The 18,970-nt window shown below is 52.5% G+C and overlaps 1 protein-coding gene across 1 annotated transcript in view; it reads left to right on the top strand.

Moving 5' to 3' along the window:
* Positions 1-18,970, top strand: part of ABCC8 (ATP binding cassette subfamily C member 8) — a 72,890-nt gene that overhangs the window by 41,438 nt on the left and 12,482 nt on the right. The window contains exons 15-26 of the mRNA XM_028116825.2: positions 337-412; positions 1,126-1,231; positions 9,242-9,274; positions 11,000-11,035; positions 11,632-11,730; positions 12,828-12,912; positions 13,565-13,645; positions 15,247-15,384; positions 16,805-16,930; positions 17,833-17,932; positions 18,160-18,398; positions 18,507-18,673. Coding sequence (XP_027972626.2) covers positions 337-412; positions 1,126-1,231; positions 9,242-9,274; positions 11,000-11,035; positions 11,632-11,730; positions 12,828-12,912; positions 13,565-13,645; positions 15,247-15,384; positions 16,805-16,930; positions 17,833-17,932; positions 18,160-18,398; positions 18,507-18,673 — 1,286 coding nt within the window. The remainder of the gene's footprint in view (positions 1-336; positions 413-1,125; positions 1,232-9,241; positions 9,275-10,999; positions 11,036-11,631; positions 11,731-12,827; positions 12,913-13,564; positions 13,646-15,246; positions 15,385-16,804; positions 16,931-17,832; positions 17,933-18,159; positions 18,399-18,506; positions 18,674-18,970) is intronic.

Below are 18,970 nucleotides of genomic sequence, written 5' to 3' on the forward strand. Positions count from 1 at the left end.
TTCCAGGAGGGAGCTCAGCATCAGAGATCTATGTGCTGAGTCCTCTGCCCTGGAGGTCACCCTGCCTGCTGGGAGGGTTCATTGCAGTCCCGAAACCAGGGACAACTCTTCCTTCTCCATTGAATGGGGGAACGTGTGACTGTCCTCTTGGAGAGGGTGCTTCGGGCAGGGATCAGCATGAGAAGGCCATGCCCCTCTACCCTGCCCTAAAAGTGATCCAGGGCCTGAAATCAGTGTTTTTTGGCTTTTGTGGGGGAGGGGAGGCAAGAGACCATTCGCACGAGAACCCAGCTGCCTTTCTGTTCTCTTCCGGGTGGTGGGGTACCACCAATAAAGATCATTGGAGGCTTCTTCACGTGGACCCCTGATGGAATCCCCACACTGTCCAACATCACCATCCGCATCCCCCGAGGTATGGCCCGGCTCACCTCTCCAGCATGGTCCGGGAGTGCGCCCTCAGAGTCATAGCTAAAGTGCCCCCTCCCCATGTCCACTGAATGACAGGGAGAGAAAAAAAAAATCGGCATGTACTGAGTACCAGCTCAGTGCTCACTCCTGGTGGGTACTCTGGGGTATGAGCACTGCAGAGGGGTGGGCTGCGTCCTCTAGGAGTCCCCGTGCAGGGGGGCGTGCGGCAGCAAGGAAAGGACAAGACCGCAGGACCAAGCATCTGTTGCAGACATGCGGGTGCTTCACAACAAGAAGGGCAGTCCCGAGTAGCCAGGGAAGGCGCTATGGAAAAGGAGGGGTTTCTGAGAATGAGCAGGATCCCTCAGGCCATGAGGCACGGTGGGCATCCTGGCAGAGGCAGTAGCATGAGCAAAGCGTGGAGGTGGGATGGAGATGGGAACCAGAATGGCCTCTGTTGGGACCAGGACGAGCTGGGCTCGCCCTGGGGAGCACTAGCAAGGAGAGCAGCGAGTGCTTAGGAGGGAGCAGGGGACCACTGGTGGAGGAAGGACCTGGGAGGGGTTCCAGAAAGAAAGGCTCAAAGGGGGATTCTAAGTAGGAGGAAAGCAAATGGGGGTCCCAGGGTCGGGTATATCTGTCTGTCTGTCTTTCTGGGTGGTAGTCGTTCAGACTCCCTCCTGCCCCAGTCCCATCTGCTGCCCGCCCTCCCTGCAGGCCAGCTGACCATGATCGTGGGGCAGGTGGGCTGCGGCAAGTCCTCGCTCCTTCTAGCCACCCTAGGGGAGATGCAGAAGATCTCAGGGGCCGTCTTCTGGAACAGGTACTAAATGTATCCTCAGGGCCAAGTTAGTGGGGAGAGCAGACGGTGGGCAGGTGGGCAGCCTTTCTTTCAACTATCCTCAAGGGAGGGTGCATCATGCACTTATGGGGTACTTAACTAATGCTGTTCATTGTTATTCCCACCATCATCATTTGTACTTACTAAACCCTTACTATGTGCCCAGTACTTTGCTAAGTCTTCTGCATGCATTATTTCACTTGATCCTTATGACAACCAGCAAGATAAGGACTGTCAACAGTTCTTGTTTTATCCATGAGGGTTAAACTCTTTGCCTGAATTCACTCAGCTAGTAAGTGGCTGAGCTGGAACTCGAACTCAATTCCATTTGACTCCAAATCTCATATGCACGCTCGGCTACACTGCCTTCCTGTGTGGGAGACTACGGCACAAACATTGGTTTCCGGCTTGGTCATCAGCAAAACCAACACAGACCGCTCAGTGGGTGTTTTGAGGAGCCAGAGATAACCCAGACAGACGTGGGTTTCTGGACAAAGATCACTATCTTAATGAAAGAGCCAGAACCCCAGGTTGAGTCAATCATGAATCTATTATTTATACCCACGTACTTCCAAAAAAAACCACTTGAAACTAGTTGATAAAAGATACATATAAAATAGAAGCTTTTTTAAAAAGCAAAGAAGAGGGGCGCCTGGGTGGCTCAGTTGGTTAAGCGACTGCCTTCGGCTCAGGTCATGATCCTGGAGTCCCGGGATCGAGTCCCGCATCGGGCTCCCTGCTCAGCGGGGAGTCTGCTTCTCCCTCTGACCCTCTTCCCTCTCGTGCTCTCTATCTTTCATTCTCTCTCTCAAATAAATAAATAAAATCTTTAAAAAATAAATAAATAAAAATAAAAAGCACAGAAGAGCTGAGAAGTGAAGAGGGTGGGAAAGATGTACAGAAGCCTGGGTGGGGCCTAGCTAGGGCCCTCTGCCCCCACACCCACAGCCCGGGCAAGGGGGACCTGACAGGTTTATAGAGCCCATTCAGGAATAAGGTTTGCAGCCGATCCATCAGAGTTGTCGACAAGCTTTCCTTACAATCATTTCTAGGGGGAGATTATCATTCAAGAGGTCGGGTTTTTCATAAACCTGAGTGCAGAACTGAGCAGAGAGAAAGGCCCAGTGTCTGAATACCTATAGGGACCTCCATTCCCTGCTTTTCCAAAATGTCCCTGAATGGTGCATCCAACAGATGGCAAGTTTCCCTCCTCTGTGGGGCTGTGGGCTGGCAGACAAGGGCTTTGGGTTTCCTGTGACTTCAGTCTCTGGAGTCTGAATTCCATCAGGGACAGAAGGGCCTCTGCCTCCATTCCCCGTCTTATTTGGGGGATTTCTCAACACAGCCTGACTGGGGACGTCTTTGTACCAACTGCCCCTTAGGGTTCTGAAGGGAGGAGCCCTTGCCCATTGGCTGACAGTGTGTATCTGTGAATGGAAGATGGGATTATAGGGCCCAGAGATTGGGGCCGCCCCTGGATTCTTGGGTCTGTGTCCCACTCAGCATGAGTCAAACCCCCTCTGGGCCTGGTCCCTCGCCCCCACTTTGTTTATCTCCTCCCCCAGCCGCCAACCTCAGGTGCCCTCACACCAGCATCAGCCCCTCTCTGTCCTCTGCAGAGGCAGCAGGCCTGCTTTGCAGGGGTTCAGCCCTGCCCTGGCCCCCACCTCTTCTCCAAGCTTTGCCAAACCTCAGGCTACTGACTACTGCCGCGTCTGTCTTTGGAAGCCTCTGCCCCAGCCTGGGGGATACAAGGGGCCTCTCTAGGGCAGCCAGCATTGAGCAGCACTCATGTGCCAGGCACTGGGCAAGGCGCTTTATTTACTTCATTGTCTCAGTCAGTCTGCACCAAACTCTGTGAGGTAGACATCATTCATCCCATTTAACAATAAGGAAGCTGAGACGAAGCAAGTGACCCGAGGCCACCCAGCTCTCAAATGGCAGCAGTGGGATTTGTCCCTAGGTGCTCCAGGGCATGGGCTTTCCACTGAGTGCTGAGAGAGAAGGAGCTCAAGAGCAGTGTGAAGAAATTGTTAGCCTGATAGTCCCCAAATCGGCAGCGCTGGTGGCCAGGGCACCTCTCTACCTCGTCAGCAGAGCCACCAACCAGGTGCTCACAGCTCTGTCCTCATATGAGTCTGGGTCGGGGGTTGGTGATGAGAAGGTTCTCGCTTCTCCAGCATCCATTTTGCCCTCCTCCATTGTGCAGCTTCCCTCCCAAGCACAGCGAGGCACATCCTGGCAGCCTGCAGCCAACTGTAGGAAGTTGCAAGACTTTGTTCGCCATGCAACTCAGACTCGTCTCTCTACCTTGATGTATTCACTCCCCCCCCTGTTTATTGAGCGCCTACTGTGTGCCAGACCCTAGGCACAGCGATAGCAATGCAAAGATGATTAAGACACAGCCCCCGCTTTTTTGGGAGGGGGGAAAGGAGATCAGTACCATAATCCAGCACAGAGGAACAACAAGGACCTCTGTGGCCAAGGAGAGAAGGCTCAAGTGGATGTGGTATTTGAGCCTTGAAGGATGAGCAGGGTTTCATCTGATGAAAAAGGCAATGGTAGGAGAGAAAGGTGTTCCGGGCAGGGGTATCGGCATGGGCAAAGGCGTGCTGATGTGAAAGAACATGATTCTGGTACCTGGAGCACTGGAGGTGTGGGATGCAGCGGCAGACAGCAGGAGGGGGGCTGGGCTCGGCTCAGACACCCCCATATACTAGGCCCCGGGGAAATAAGATTTAGCCTGAAGGCTGTAGAGGAATCATGCTGGTGATAAAGGAAGGGGGGGGAGGGGCTGCAGAAAGGGAGACCAGTTGGGAGCTCGTTACAGCGTACACTGGCTGGGAGGAGTCTGGACAGACACGGCTCCGTAGCCATCATCTGCTGCTTGCCTCTCAAAATCCTGGACATGGACGAGCTCTGTCCGGCCCACCTGGCGTGGACAGTGAGTGAGTGAAGTGTGGGGGCTGTGTGTGGAGGGCCCCCTCCCTTGCCTGCAAGCTCCGTGCCTCAGACACTGGGCCCAGGTCCGCAGGGGGAGGAGGCACTTGCAAAGTGAGCCAGGAGCAAAATGGCATTTAACCTGGCAGCCCTTCCTGCAGGTCTGCCTGTCTGCAGCCAGAGGCAGGGGCGATGCCAGGCTGCCCCGATGTTTTTGTCCACGCCGCTGCCAAGGCCTGGTGACCAGGCAGCCGGGAAGAGCTCCAGGAGGCAGAGGGCAGGGAGCTGGGGGATTATGAGGGGCAGAACGGCCAGTGCTCTGGGGAGACGGGTTGGTCTGTACAGCCATTCATGTATTCTTTCAAAGAACAAATGACGAGTATGGCTGAGCAGAAATAAGGAGCAAAATCTCTGGAGGCAGGCTGCCTGGGGTCAGGTCTGAGCTCTGCACTTTGGGAAATGCCGTGACCTTTCTGTACCCGTCTTCTCGTAGTCCCATGGGGTTGATGTGAGGCTTAACCTAGCATGTAGCAAGTACACTATAAATATTATCATAAATATTATTCTTTGACAATGGACTTTTATGGCAGGTACAGAATTCCCCTGTGGCTCTTGAATGCACTCCGGCCTGTCTCCCAGGAGAGATGGTAGTCAGTTCCCTGGGCACAGAGACCATATCTTATTTGTCTCTCTGCATCCACAGAGCCTTTGCTAAATGAACAAACCGGGAACAATTTATAACCTTCAAGAGACTGCCATCATAAATGTGTCTTTACATCTCTCTCCGCCAGCATGCCTTTGCCCAGGCTGTTCTCCTAACTCAGAATTCCACCACACAATTCCCCACCAACTTTTGGAAAGTGGGAGCCCTATTCATGTGTGCCTCACACTGTGTAATGATTATCTGCTCATGTGTCTGTCTCCCCCATGAAACGGAGCTCCTTGAGGACAGGACCGAAGGATTAGTCCACGTTGTACCCCAAGTGCCCAGCACAGGAGGTGTATTTTGTGAACTTCTCTGTGCAGACTACAAAGGAGAAGACCTACCCCAGGGAGCTCACAAGTCCTAGGTGGATAGAGGCATACAGGCGGAGCCCCAGGGTGGGCATGGAGGGTCCCTCAGGTGAGGGCCTGCATTCTGGGCTAAAGATTCACCACAGTGGCCCTGGGCAGACCCGGCACATTGGCCGCCGGCCCCAGGTCTCAGGGAGAACCACGTGGCTCCCAAACATCCACTTTACTAATAGGTGCCTGCCGGTGCCTGGCTGTCTGCTTCGGCGCACTATCAACCTGGGAATCTGCAAACTCTCTCCTTAATATCTAAGAAGAAAACACTTTGATGAAAAATTAATATTAGCAGATATACTCCATTGAAATTCTTTCCCTAGAAATAGGGAATAGGGCCATTACTGACTGCAGGAGAATGATTTTAAATGTCCCCAGGGAGCCGGCAGGAAGCAGGGCCCTGAGGAAAGTGCTGGGGTGGGGAGGAACGTTCCATTTCCTGATGAGGAACTATAAATCAGGCTCCCTGGAGCTCCTGCTGCCCCTGCTCCCACCACCTGCTAAGGCATCCACATAGGAGCTGTTTATTATTTCTGTCTGTGCCCACTCAGGCGGCCTGGGGCCTGCTTGCCCTGGGCTGGCCTCAGAATACTGTGGGGGTTGGTGTGAAGGCTGCCTCCCAAGACCCTTGATGCCCCACCAGGTGAGAAATAGCCTCCTTTCATGACTGCCCTGCTGTCCAATCTGCCCTTGCAGTTCCTGGAGGCTTTGGGGAGTAAGGGCAAAGGGCTCAGGTGACCCCAGGTTTACTGGAGGCAGGTGTGGTGAGGCGGTAAGCAGACAAGATAAGGAGCACGGCATGGAGGTGATGAGGCAGGCTTGGAACCCGATGGTCTTTGGTTGTAGTCCTGAGTCTGCAGGACGGTGGTCCTCGCTTGCTGTTGACCTTGGGCAGGTTATTTTACCTCTCTGAGTTTCAGTGTCCTCACTGGGACAATGAGAAAAACCCTTTCCCCTCTCAGAGACTTGGTGTTAGGACCCAAGGACATTAATTGGAAAGGGCTCTGTGGGTAAAAGGTAACAGGAGCTACGGGCCTGTCAGGGGCAGGATGAAGGGACCCTGGGGACCCAAAAGTTCTAACTTCCTCTTGTAACCTGTTTCTGCCTCTTCCCTGTTTATTGATTGCTGGGGTCTTAGATGAGTGGCGGGCCCATTCGATTCCTCCTCTGTGTGCATCTTTGGGACCATGCACGGAGCTGAAGGGTGATCCCCAGTTCTGCAACCCCACGCCTTGCCTCCAACTAGCTATGAGCTATGTCTATAATATATTCTCCCAGTGTTGCTGAGGTTTGGGCCATGACCCCAATTTTATACAGAAGGAAACAGAGACTCCCCTAAGGGACGGGACTTGCCGAGGATTTCACAACCAGCAAATGGAGAAGCTCCTCAGAGACGCACTTCAGATCGCACATTCTTTCCAGTTCTCTGCGCTGCCTGCCCTCCTGCACTGCCTCTTCCTCTAACCTAGAATTCCCTTCCTCTGTCTGCACTCGGGCCTCCCCTGCTTCAGAGTTCATCTCGGCTCTGACTTCTCGGAGCCTTTCCGCACTCTCTCAGATTTCTTCTCCCCCAGACTATTTTTGAAATTTACATTGTTCTCTGATTCTAGAAGAGCGTCCATTAACTTAGAAAATATAAAACATACACAAGTATAAAGAAGGTAAAAACCACCTAATATCCCATCCCCTGGAAGTTTCCAGTCTTCTCTCTATGCATTTGCAAAGTGTTTGTGGGTCCTTTCCTCCGAAATTTCTATAATACTTTCTTACTCCTACTTTGTTTTGGTCCTCATAACTTTCTGACCTCTGTACCTGTCTGATTTGCTCTACCAGGCGGCGAGCCCTGTGAGGCAGGCTCTGTGCCTTGACTCTGCTGGGTGCGCACACGCATGCCCAGCAACTAGCTGGTTGGAGGGAAGGACATGGGGTTGGAGAACTGGGGAGGAACTGTCCTTCAGCTCAGTGCTTGGTCCCAAAGGTACAGACAGAGGAGGGATGGAATGGTCCCAACACATTTAAGACCCCAGTGATCAATGAGAGAAAGTCCGTGCCACATGTACCATTTTGTAATTTTCAGATGGAAACATCTACACACAAAGCCTTGGGGAGGCTCATTCTAGGGAGGCTGGGGCTATACTAGGAAAAGGTGAAGATGTACTTGGATTCATACCCCAGCTTCCGTTCATCCTAACTGAAACATTGGGCATGTCATGCAAACTCCAAGCCTCAGTTTCCCCATCTATAAAATGGGGGTACTAACACCTCTTTATAGTGTTGTCCTGTGGATGACGTGGTTCATACCAACAACTTCACACTGTGCCTGGCATGAGGATGGCTCTCACTGTGTGCTAGTCTCCCTCCCTCCCTTCTTCCCAAATGACTAAGATGTCAGCCAATAACCCTCCTTTATTACAGGTCTGTCGTGTGCTAAGCAAGGTGGGGGCTGGAAAAGTTGCTCTTCCTGCCTTTAAATCCCACCGGGGATAAAAGACTTACCCAGGAGCTGATTAGAGAGTAAGGTAGTCCATTATACGGGCTAACTGAGCAGCCCAGACAACGATGCAAACTGAGTTAAGGCCGAGAGTGTTCACTGTGTGCTGGGGTCCTCAGGGAGGCCGCAGATGCGCTTTCCTCCAGATAAATAACAGACTTTGCAACTCTGGAAGCAGGCAAGGCAAGAAGATTCCAGAGACAAGCTTCTCTGGGCCATGGCCACAGTTGGAATTTGTAAGCTTTGGTTTTTCATCTGTCTCACGTTACCAGCTGCCCAGAAATTATAGCAATCTGGTGCTTGGGGAACACAAGGTTAGGTGGGGTTGAGAGAAGAGAGGAGAACCCAAAGATCGGAGAACAGAATCTGAGGGGACATGGGACCACACATCCATCAGGATCTCCTCTTAGCTCTGCTCCTCAGGAGGGACAGAATGGAATTCATCAGGCTCCTTTCTGTCCCTGGTTTTGTCCATCCCCGTGTTCCTGACAAATCACAGTGAAATAATGTAGCATGGTCATTAAGAGCATGAAGCTTTATAGTCAGGTAGATCTGTTTCCTCTGCTACGTGCTGGCTGTGTGGCTTTGGGCAAGTTACTTAGCCTCTCTGACCCTCACTTCTTTGTAAAGTGGAGACAGTCAAAATCAACCTCCTTCGTGTGATTATTTAAAGCTTTAAGAAAGTGATACTATTAGGGTGCTTATCACAGTGCTTACAAAAGCTCAATATAAACGTTAGCTGGTTTTAGTATGATTAAAGTAAGATCTGTATGAAAACAGAGCCAACTGTTTTTCCCCAAATGTGCATGTCAGAAGCACCCATTTCATTGGCAGAGGGCTATTTCTGGAAGGTTGAGAGGTGGTCTGGGGGAGGAGAAAGAGCACCGGCAGAGTTGGCACCAAAATTCAGGTAGCCTCACTCAGTGTTTTCAAATTTTTTTTACTATAATCCACAGTGTGAAATGAAATGCATTTTACATCACAGTCCACTACGTTCATGCATTGATAGATAAGAGAAAAAAATTGGCCAAAAAATACACATCTTACCAAATGCCGTGCACACTTTTTTTTTTTTTTTTTTTTAGTGCTATTACAGTTCACTTACTTCACATGCCATTATTGGGTCCCAATCTACAGTTTGAAAGCACTGTATAAATTGATTGTGACCTTGGCAGAGTTACTTTTCCTCTCTGAGCTTTCGTTTTCCCAACTGGAAAACCAACCATCGTGATGCCCAGCCAGCCTCACTGCTGCCCTGAGTTGGCCGGGAGCACAGATTTAGCCTTTGCTATTGGGAGGGTGCTCATCTGGGTGCTGTGGGAGGGACAGAGATTGAGAAGAGCAGTTTGTGCCCCAAGGAAGCCACTTGAGGACACTGGGCAGGGGGGAAGGGGTGGGGGTGGTGGGGATGGCTGCTCTCCAAAGACCTTTGTGATAGAGAGAAAGGCAGTGGAATGAGAAGTAACTGGTGTTGGTTTTTCCCATTTGTGCCCCAGGAGCCTTCCTGATGAGACGGGAGAGGACCCCAGGTACAGCCATGGAACTGGGTTAGAAGTGGGTCCCAACAAAGGGAAGAAGCTGGGGGGCTGGGAGGGCTTGGAGGGGGGTGGGGTACTGAGTCTGGATTGCAGGGTATGCAGCCTACATCATGTCAGAGGCACCGGGCCTTATAACAAGGCATGCTTTCTCAACAAGGGCAAAATCTGGTTCTTGGAGTGAGAAAAAAAATCTTAGACATGCCAGTCTGTGGCCCTTCAAAGGGCCATATAGTATATAAACAGATATATAATATATTTGTGGTTTAAATTTCATGGTGAATGGGGCACTGGCTGGCTCAGTCGGTGGAGCATAAAACTCTTGACCTCTGGGTCGTGAGTTCAAGCCCCATGGTGGGTGTGGAGCCTACTTAAAATAAAAATTTTTTTAAATTAACTAATTAGTTCAAATGTCATGGTAGATAGCAGAAAGTAGCTTCCTGCTTGCCATGGGCTGGTGGGAAGGAAGAAAAGGAGTCACTGCTAATGGGTACAGGGTTTATTTTGGGGAGGTGAGGCTTGCACAATCTTGTGACTCAAGTAAAAACCATTTAACTGGAAAAGAAATGTGGCAGGGAAAAGACAATTCGGGGGGGAAAAAGTGTGTCTAAAAAGACCCTAGGGAATGCTCCTGAAAAAAAAAAGAGAAACACAGCTGTGAGAGAGGAGGTAGATATCCCCCAGGCCAGACAGAAAATGTGGCCTTACTGCTTTATGTTTATTGTACAGGTCTGAAAAAGTCTAGGTGAAATCGATTAATGAGGCTCTGAGACCCTCACAACCCTCCCCAACCTCACATCGGGACACCCTGGCGGGGGCATGAACTCACAACCGGGGAACATTGACTCAACTCTGTAATTACACTCAAGTCCCTGGCCTTGGCTCTGACCCCAGAGTATTTCACTTCCCCATGTTTCCTCTGCCCTTTCTCCCACCTTGTCCCCAAGTGCCAGGGTGTGATGACAGGCCCAGCCTCTCTAGCCACAATAACCATGGTTCTTGAGCCAAAAGGCCGAGCTGACAGTATGTCACCAGTCTGACCTGTGGATGACAACGGCAGGACAAAAGAGCTGACACTAGATCCATTGCAGGCAGCCCAGAGCACGGGGATACTGCTGCTGACCATGCCCCTCCCCGCAGATCCCCCAGATTCCACCGCCAGCCGCTGACAGGGCCGCACGAGGCTTCTCGGCCCTCTGGCTGCCACCACTAGAGCTCCATGGGCCGAAGGTTCCCACACACAAGCTGCGGGCCTGGCCTGGCTCTTTCCAGACAGCCCTCCGTGGCCCAGCTGTTTTGGCAGCCATGTCTGTCTGAGATGAGTCTGTGCATTTGAGCCCCGAAGCAGAGGCTGGAGCCTGGAAGGAGCCACGTATTGGCCTTCATACTCCTGTGACACGGGATTCCCCCCCCCACACACACACACACAAGCTTACACCATTGGTGCCTTTCCCCCATTCTCCCTCTCAGCTGGGGCCCTGGGGCCCTCCTCACACACCCCACACATACTGGGGATGTTACACAGGGTCAGGCAGCGGAGGCTCCCCCAGGATGGCCAAGGCCCACTCCTCACCCCTCCATGCAACGTGGGTGGCTGCATCCTTGGTCCCAGGGACTCTGAAGGCACCCTCATGCCGGGTTTGAGGGAGCCCAGATGTCTGTGGAAAAGGTGGTGCATGCATGGGAGCCCTGAAGTTGTGTCTTTTCTTCCTGCTGCAGCCCAGAGCGGGAGCCGGTGGCCGACTCGGACATCAGGTACTGTGCCCGGGAGCACCTGCCCTATGGGCAGGCTTCCTCAGAGGGGCTCTCAGGCCCCAGGGAGCCACGGAACTCTCGAAGGCAGCCCCCCGCCAGCGCCCAGCCCAGGGGCAGGGAAGAGGCCCAGGGGGGCTCTGTACTCCATCAGATGGTTCAGAGGCCTCCACTGCTTCTGAGCACCAAGCTGCCCCCCCTCCTTGTTTTTGGTCTTCAAAAACCTTATCATACTACATGTGGTTTCCTTGGCTCTATTTTTAAAAAGTTCCACTTGGAGAATTACCTGTTAATATCAAAAGCAAGTGGTTTGAGGGCCACTCAGGGAAGCAGGAAATTAGGGGTTGAGGGTTTACTTGGTTTGGTCACATTTTGGGCTCCTCCCAGTTCTGGGTATAGATTCAGGAAGACAGATGACAGGGGTGGGACAGGTCGGTTGCAGGGCAGGGCAGGGTTGAAGACCCAGGCACCAAGCCCGCCCTTGGCCACCGGGGGCCGCAGAAAGCAGACTGCTGCCAAGTGCACCTCCCCAGTCTAAACCCTCTGCTTGACAACTGCCCCTGAGAAGGGCGCCCCTACTCCCACCTGCTTCATTCCAGGAAGAGAGGCCCCGTGGCCTACGCTTCTCAGAAACCATGGTTGCTGAATGCCACCGTGGAGGAAAACATCACCTTTGAGAGTCCCTTCAACAAACAACGGTAAAATCCACTCAGAGGACGACAGCCTGGGGGAGGGAAGAAACTGGTCAAGGGCAGCATCAGCCAGCCCTCCCCAGTACCTGAGCCCCAGCCGGCTGCCCTGCCCCTCCATTGATCACCCCACACCCAGCCATTCTGCTCTCCAGGATGCTTATCTGGATTCCAGCCTGTTCCATATGGCCCATCTGAAAATGATCCAGATGTGCCTGGGCATTGGGGCAGTCCAGCTCCTGTGGGTATGAGGGCAGGAAGGGGGGGGTCGTTGGGTGGAAGCCTTGGTGCCTTCTCTTGAGGCTAAGGGGAAGGCTGACCCAGCTCCCCATTATTCCCTACACCCAGCTCTGCAGCTCATGCACTATTTTCCCTCCAATGATGATAATAATCACTACCATCGATTGAGCTCCGAGGTGCCAAGTGCAGCGTCCCGCTCTTTATATGCGTGGTTTCTTCTAATGCTCACAACCACCCCAGGAGGCAGCTACTATTATTAGTCCCATTCTACAAAGGAGGAAACCAAGGCTCAGAAAGGTTAGGTAACTTGCCCAAGGCCACCCAGCCAATAAGTGAGAGAAATGAGTCTCAAATCCAAGGCTGCCTGACACCCAATTACTTGTCACCAAGACACTCTGATGCCTCCATGCACCCTGGCTGGCACCTGCCCAAGCTAAGAGCTGATCGGGGAAGTATGAGAGGAGCAGGCTGGGCAAATATTTGATCAGCCATCATCATTACTGCCGAAGCCAACCAGCAGTGATTTTCCCTGGCAGTGCCCCCAGGGTGGGCTCTGGCCACAGTTTCTCCCACTGCACGTGGGCCTGGGGCCCCCTTTTGTCACTTACATGGCATATTTGCTACTATCCAATTTCATCCTTCAAATATTTAACCGGCCCCAAGACTCTGTGAGGTGCTGCCCTCAGCTATTTTGAAGCTCACGTGCTGTTTACCTACACCCAGGCAGAAGGCCATTAAAGCCATTGCTCCCCCTGAGCACAGCTGCCCAGAAGCTAATGACCCTCTGCATGTGCTCAGGTCCGACTCTGGCCAGGCTGATCAGCTGTGTCCACCCCGACCCCCCACCCCTGCCCCAACCACTCCAGGTACAAAATGGTCATCGAAGCCTGCTCCCTGCAGCCAGACATCGACATCCTGCCCCATGGAGACCAGACTCAAATTGGGGAACGGGTTAGTAGCAGCCTCTATAGGTTTTTTTCAGGGCGGGGGCCCTCAATCTCCCCTGACCCCCAGCATGCCCAGAGATCATTCTCAGGGAGAGCAGGTGACTGGAAAATAAGAGAGAGTAAAGGTGGAAGAGCATCCTGCAGTGAGGTCAAAATGATCTCGAGCCCTGGGCGGCTGGCTGTCCTTGACAGGTTTGCAACTCGCGCCTTGCTGGGCTGAAGATGACTTGGCATCTCCTTCATTCATGCCCCGTGTATATACTAAGGGCCCACATGATACTGCGGTAGGCCCGGGGTTATCTCCTTCAGGTACCCTGGCCAGGTGGCGCCCCTCCTCCATAAGCTTAGGCAAATAGGATTCTCCCACGACTGTCCTGCTCATGTATGATTTAAATCCCTACTTTCTGTGTCTTAGTTGTCACCAGTCAGACGGTCCCTAGCACCTACATGATGAATCTTCAAAATGTGGGGGCCCTGCTCCCCACTTCTGAATGAATTTAGTAAATGTGTACAAGTTCCTCCTGTCTTCGAAATAAGAGGCAAAGAGGTGGATAGAGCCAGGCCTCCATCTCAGAGAGCTCACAGTCAAGTAAGGGCCAGGACAGTCCTTCCTGAGGGGCTCTGAGACCATGACCTTTCCTCTCCTTTGGTCACAGGGCATCAATCTATCTGGTGGCCAGCGCCAGCGAATCAGTGTGGCCCGAGCCCTGTACCAGCACACCAACGTTGTCTTCTTGGTGAGTGCATTAGCTGGGATCCCCCTTGGGGCCCTCCCTGACTCACTGCCTGTACACACACACACACACACACACACACACACACACCCCAGCCTCCCTCTCCGTGAGTAAACCTCTCCTGCCAGAGATATTACCTAATCATTGATGGGGAAACTGAGGCAAGGATAGTGCAAATGACCCACTGTGGACTTCACACTGAACTCTGCAGTAGCCGTAAGGGGAGATGTGTAGTAGTTACAGGCCGCCTCCCTGTTGGACAGGCCTAAACTATCAACACTTAGCCCCACTATAATTCGTGGAATGTATGCTGCCACTGCCCATCCCATGCCCAGAGCAGACATTGCTAATTGATCACAGCAGTAGTAATAGAAAATTCAGCATTATCAATGAAAGCAGTTCTGTGAAACCCCACATTAAGTTTCTGTGGGAAAATTAACTTGGCTTCAGAATCCTTCTCAACACAGCACTCCAGATAACCTTTACCAGTCAAACATGAGATCACATTATTAGCTATCCCTGCCGTAGTTCATGCCAAGTTCTGTGTTAGGTGCTTTGGCTGACACTGAAGCATTCTGAGAGCCAGTCCTCGGCCTCAAAGATGTAGAGTCTAACTAGAGAGACAGAGCCACAGCCCAGTCGAAAGCCAAACTGTGTGGCACGGTCTATGAGGAGCCTTGCCCAAGGAGACAATGGGGAGCACTAGAATAATCAGGGAGAGCTTCCTGGAGGAGGACCTTGAAAAGTGAGTCAGTTAAACGGAAGGAAAGAGGAAGGCCATTTGGGTAGGAAGTCAGAAGAAGGAACCTCAGGTCTCTGATCCCCCACCCCCCGGCGCCCAATACACATAAATGCTCCCCACTAAACACACTTCAAAATGTAAAGGTTCATTGTCTTTGTTACCATCTGACATAGCACTTTACAAAGTATTAGCTTATTCATGGTCTCGTATGAGCTTTAAACAACCTTGTTAGAAGTAAAGTGGTTATTTTCGTTTATTTCAGCAAAGGTGTATTAAGCTCCTACTCTACCTGGCACGGGCACAAGGGGTGTCAGTTCCTGGGAGTCTCACAGGAATGGGCAAATAACCAGCACAACCGGAACTGAGAGGAGGGAAGGCTAGGCGTGGAAGTCCAGAGAGGACACAGGAAGAGCTCGGACAGAGCACTGAAGGGCGAGTAGATGTTCACCGGGCAGACAAAAGGCGAAATGGCACTTTGGGCAGAGGGAGTGGCGAGTTCTCTAGAACCCTGGAGTTACGGGGGCTTGGACAGGACAGAGAAGTGAGACCAGACAGACTGGGCAGGTAATGGAGGGCCTAGCTTACCATGCTAAGGAATTCGGATTTCATGGGCAATGGGGAGCTATTAAAGGTTCAGGAATCAGGAAGTGCCTGTGATTAAATCTGTTTGAGAGCAATGACTGATAACAGCCGCATTTTAAGGTGAGGCATCTAAAGCCCAGAGAGGTTCAATACATTGTCCAAGGCCATACAGCAACTATTGTCAGTCCCTGGACCCGTGCTGGTATAACTCTGATGGTTTTTATTCTCACTGTTACCCCCTCCCCCCCACCCTTGCCCCCACCTTCTCTCCTCTGCCCAGGATGACCCCTTCTCAGCTCTGGATGTCCATCTGAGTGACCACCTGATGCAGGCCGGGATCCTTGAGCTGCTCCAGGATGACAAGAGGACAGTGGTCCTAGTGACCCACAAGCTCCAGTACCTGCCACATGCAGATTGGGTGAGGGGCCACAGGAGGTGAAGCTATGGAGGGCTGAGTGGGAGAGGCAGTAGGAGAGGCGGGAGAGGCAAAGGAGTCGGTGTCTCAGTAGCAGTTGCTGAGGGCAGAAGAGATCCACACCGAAAGGTTCATGCAGGCTGATCCTGCACAGGCCCAGGGTTTGGTATCACTATATAGCTGCAGACGTGCCCACCCTCACCTGGGGCCCTTGTGCGTACATGCAAGTCTGGCACCAAGAAGTCTCGGAAAGAGGCAGACACTCAATTCCTACCTTCTGTTTATGGCCCAGTTTGATGACTCATCCCCCTGGCGTTGGGACTGCCTATTTGGATGGGAGAGCCATCTTCCCGCCCTCTGACCACAGAGGGTCCGATGCATTTAAGTCAAGATCAGCTGGAAAACATGGCAACAAACAATACAAGTAGTAATGGAAACTTCAATATTATCAATAGAATGCAATTTTGTGAAACCCCACATTAACCAAATTTGTGTACTCCTCAATATGTAGACAACAGCTACTTTTCAATTCATTGGAAAGCATTTAATCTTTAAGATGGAAATCATGTGACTTGTAAAATCTGGGCCTTGCCAGACTCCTATATAAACTTGCTCCTGAAAAGTGAGCTTCAGGCCTATGCTAAATGGGCCTAAATTTTCCTTCTACATGTGGTAAAATCCTCCCTCTACTATGAAAAAGGAAAAAAAATCCATATTAAAAATAAAAACCATTATAACAGGTGCAGAAGGTCTGCGACTGAGTTTCCATGGTGAACTTGGCAAGGCAGTTTGGGACAATCGTTAGTCCAAAGAGGGCAGACAAAGGCATGACTGGTTCCTTGGAATGTCAGAGAGCAAGACTCCCAGGCATCCCTCCCTACACCCCATCACGGGCTGGATGGGGGTGAAGGAGCAGGGGAGGGTCCCTGAATTAATGACAAGTGTCTGTGAGTGGGAAACATTGAGTGTTTCAAATAAAATCAGTTTTATTGATTTCAAAGAGGCATGGCCATGCCACACACACTTAGACCAATAGGTACTTTGTTAACCACTGGTGGAACCTACCAGACCTGTGGTCAGGGGAGCTAGAAGTAGCGTGCAATAAGCTGTTGAGTGTGTGAAAACAGCTGCCCCTGATGGGATCCTAGCAAGGAATCAGACCGCTTGGCCAGGATCCACCAATTTGCTCTGCAAACCCTCTTAGCAACCCTGGGGCAACCCCTGAGAATCACCCCCCAAAAGTACCGACCTCTAGATCCTGGGAGTGTGTCGGTGAGTACTGCAGGGGGGAGGCCAGCGGCCAGTTGTGGTGGGCAAGAGGGTGTGTGCCAGTCCATCTCAGAGCCCTTGCCGAGGTGGTGGCGTGACCGCCACACCCCCTTCCTGTTCATCCCCGGGGCTGGGTCTGTTTCTGCCTTTCCAGATCATCGCCATGAAGGATGGCACCATCCAGAGAGAGGGTACACTCAAGGATTTCCAGAGGTCTGAGTGCCAGCTCTTTGAGCACTGGAAGACCCTCATGAACCGGCAGGACCAAGAGCTGGAGAAGGTGAGTATGTCCTAAGGGCCAGGCAGCCAGCTACCCTCTGAGGAAAAGTTTCTGTTAGAATCCTGAACACACAAAGGCATTCCTGCCCTCCTTGCCCTAGGAAACCCCTCAAAGGACAGATGTGGGAGCTGAGCATGAACTTCCTCCTACCAGAGTAGGGCCGGTACCTGTGCCAGGTACTCAGGGCAGACTCAGGTGGACACCTTCCCCTTATCCTGAAATAGTCAGAAACCATCTAGTTATAAAGCTTCAGAGAATCAACTCAAACTGGTGAAGCAGAAAAGGGGAGAGGTAAGGACTTTTTGGCTCATGAAAGTAAAAAGGATCAGCTTCAGGTAGAGCTGGATCCAGGTAGTTAAACACTGTCATCAGGAACCTGTTTCTCTCCCTCGTTGGCTCTGCTCCCCTCAGACCGGCCTCATTCTTGTGGTGGTGGAGAGAGTTGATCAGCAGCCTCGAGCTTACCTTCTCCCAGCTCAACACCTCTACCAGCAAGAGAGTCTCTCTGTCACAACAGTTCGGCAGAAATCCCCAGGCTAACTCTCCTTTGTCCACTTTGGTCCTGTGCCCACCCTGAATAAACCACTGTGGAATGTGAGATTGGCCAGCCCTGGATCTCGTGCCCACCCCCAGAGCCAGGGAGAATGATCAGCCCACCCGAGTCACAGAGACTAAGAATAGGGGAGAGATGATCTCCCACAGGAATATTTGGGGTACTGTTAGCCGATAAATGGGGAGGAGTAAATTCGGGCATAACAGATTTGTGTCCATCTGGACTCTCCCCCAGGTGGGGGCACCCTGGAAACCTGACACTGGTCATTGCCAGTGGTGGCTGCCCTCCACCCTCACTTCTTCCCTCTGCACACTCTGAGGACAGTGGCCGGGGTCCGTCTGTCTTTCAGGAGACTGTCATGGAGAGAAAAGCCACAGAGCCATCTCAGGGCCTGCCCCGGGCCATGTCCTCAAGAGACGGCCTCCTGCAGGATGAGGAAGAGGAGGAAGGTACAGACTGGGGGCTAGCAGTGAGACCATGGCCTGAGGCCGGACAAACCATGGGGAGACAAAGTTTCGGGCTTCTGGGGGTGCTGAGATAGTGTGACTTTCATTAAATCCCTTGCCCTCTGTGTGCCTCAGTATTCCCATCTGTAAGTGGGGAGAACACGCGCCCCAGTTCACCCTCAGAGGGAGGGCGAATGGGAAGCCACAGGGTGGGTTCTTGCGGCCTGCAGAGGAGGGAGCTGAGAGCGAGGAGGACAACCTGTCTTCGTTGCTGCACCAACGGGCCAAGATCCCGTGGCGAGCCTGTGCCAAGTATTTGTCATCCGCCGGCATCTTGCTCCTGTCGCTGCTTGTCTTCTCCCAGCTGCTCAAGCACATGGTCTTGGTGGCCATCGACTACTGGCTGGCCAAGTGGACTGACAGTGCCCTGACCCCGAGCCCTGCGGCCAGGAACTGCTCACTCAGCCAGGTGTGGCCGACCGCCCCAGGCAGGGGCCGGGGGGGGGGGGAGGGTGGGGGGAGAAGGGCTGAGCCACGGACACCCCCAGGACCCCACATCATTCTCTGCCCGGCCCAGGAGTGCACCCTCAACCAGACTGTCTATGCCATGGTATTCACGGTGCTGTGCAGCCTGGGCATCGTGTTGTGCCTCGTCACGTCCGTCACGGTAGAGTGGACGGGGCTGAAGGTGGCCAAAAGGTTGCACCGCAGCCTGCTGAACCGGATCATCCTGGCTCCCATGAGGTACCCCTCTCCCCCGGCCATGCCGGGGCTGTGGGCAAGTCGCTGTTCTCTGGGCCTTAGTTCTCCTATCTGTAAAATGGAGATATGCAACCTCTGTCACAGGCTGAGGTGGCAGGGGCGGGGTGGGGAGGGTGGCTCAAGGAGACAGTGTGTGTAAAAAGGCCCTCCTCGGGGCAGAAGGCAGAGGAAAACCAGCATTTACTCAGCCACACACGGTGCTAGGCATTCTATGTGGTTCGCTCATCTAATTGTCACAACAGCCCTTCAAAGTGAGTGTCTGCAGGCTCTGTGTAAATG

Source organism: Eumetopias jubatus, unplaced genomic scaffold (assembly GCF_037043125.1).
Source record: "Eumetopias jubatus isolate StellerSeaLion01/CBP00866 unplaced genomic scaffold, mEumJub1_p1.0 scaffold_13, whole genome shotgun sequence".
Classification (NCBI taxonomy): domain Eukaryota; kingdom Metazoa; phylum Chordata; class Mammalia; order Carnivora; family Otariidae; genus Eumetopias; species Eumetopias jubatus.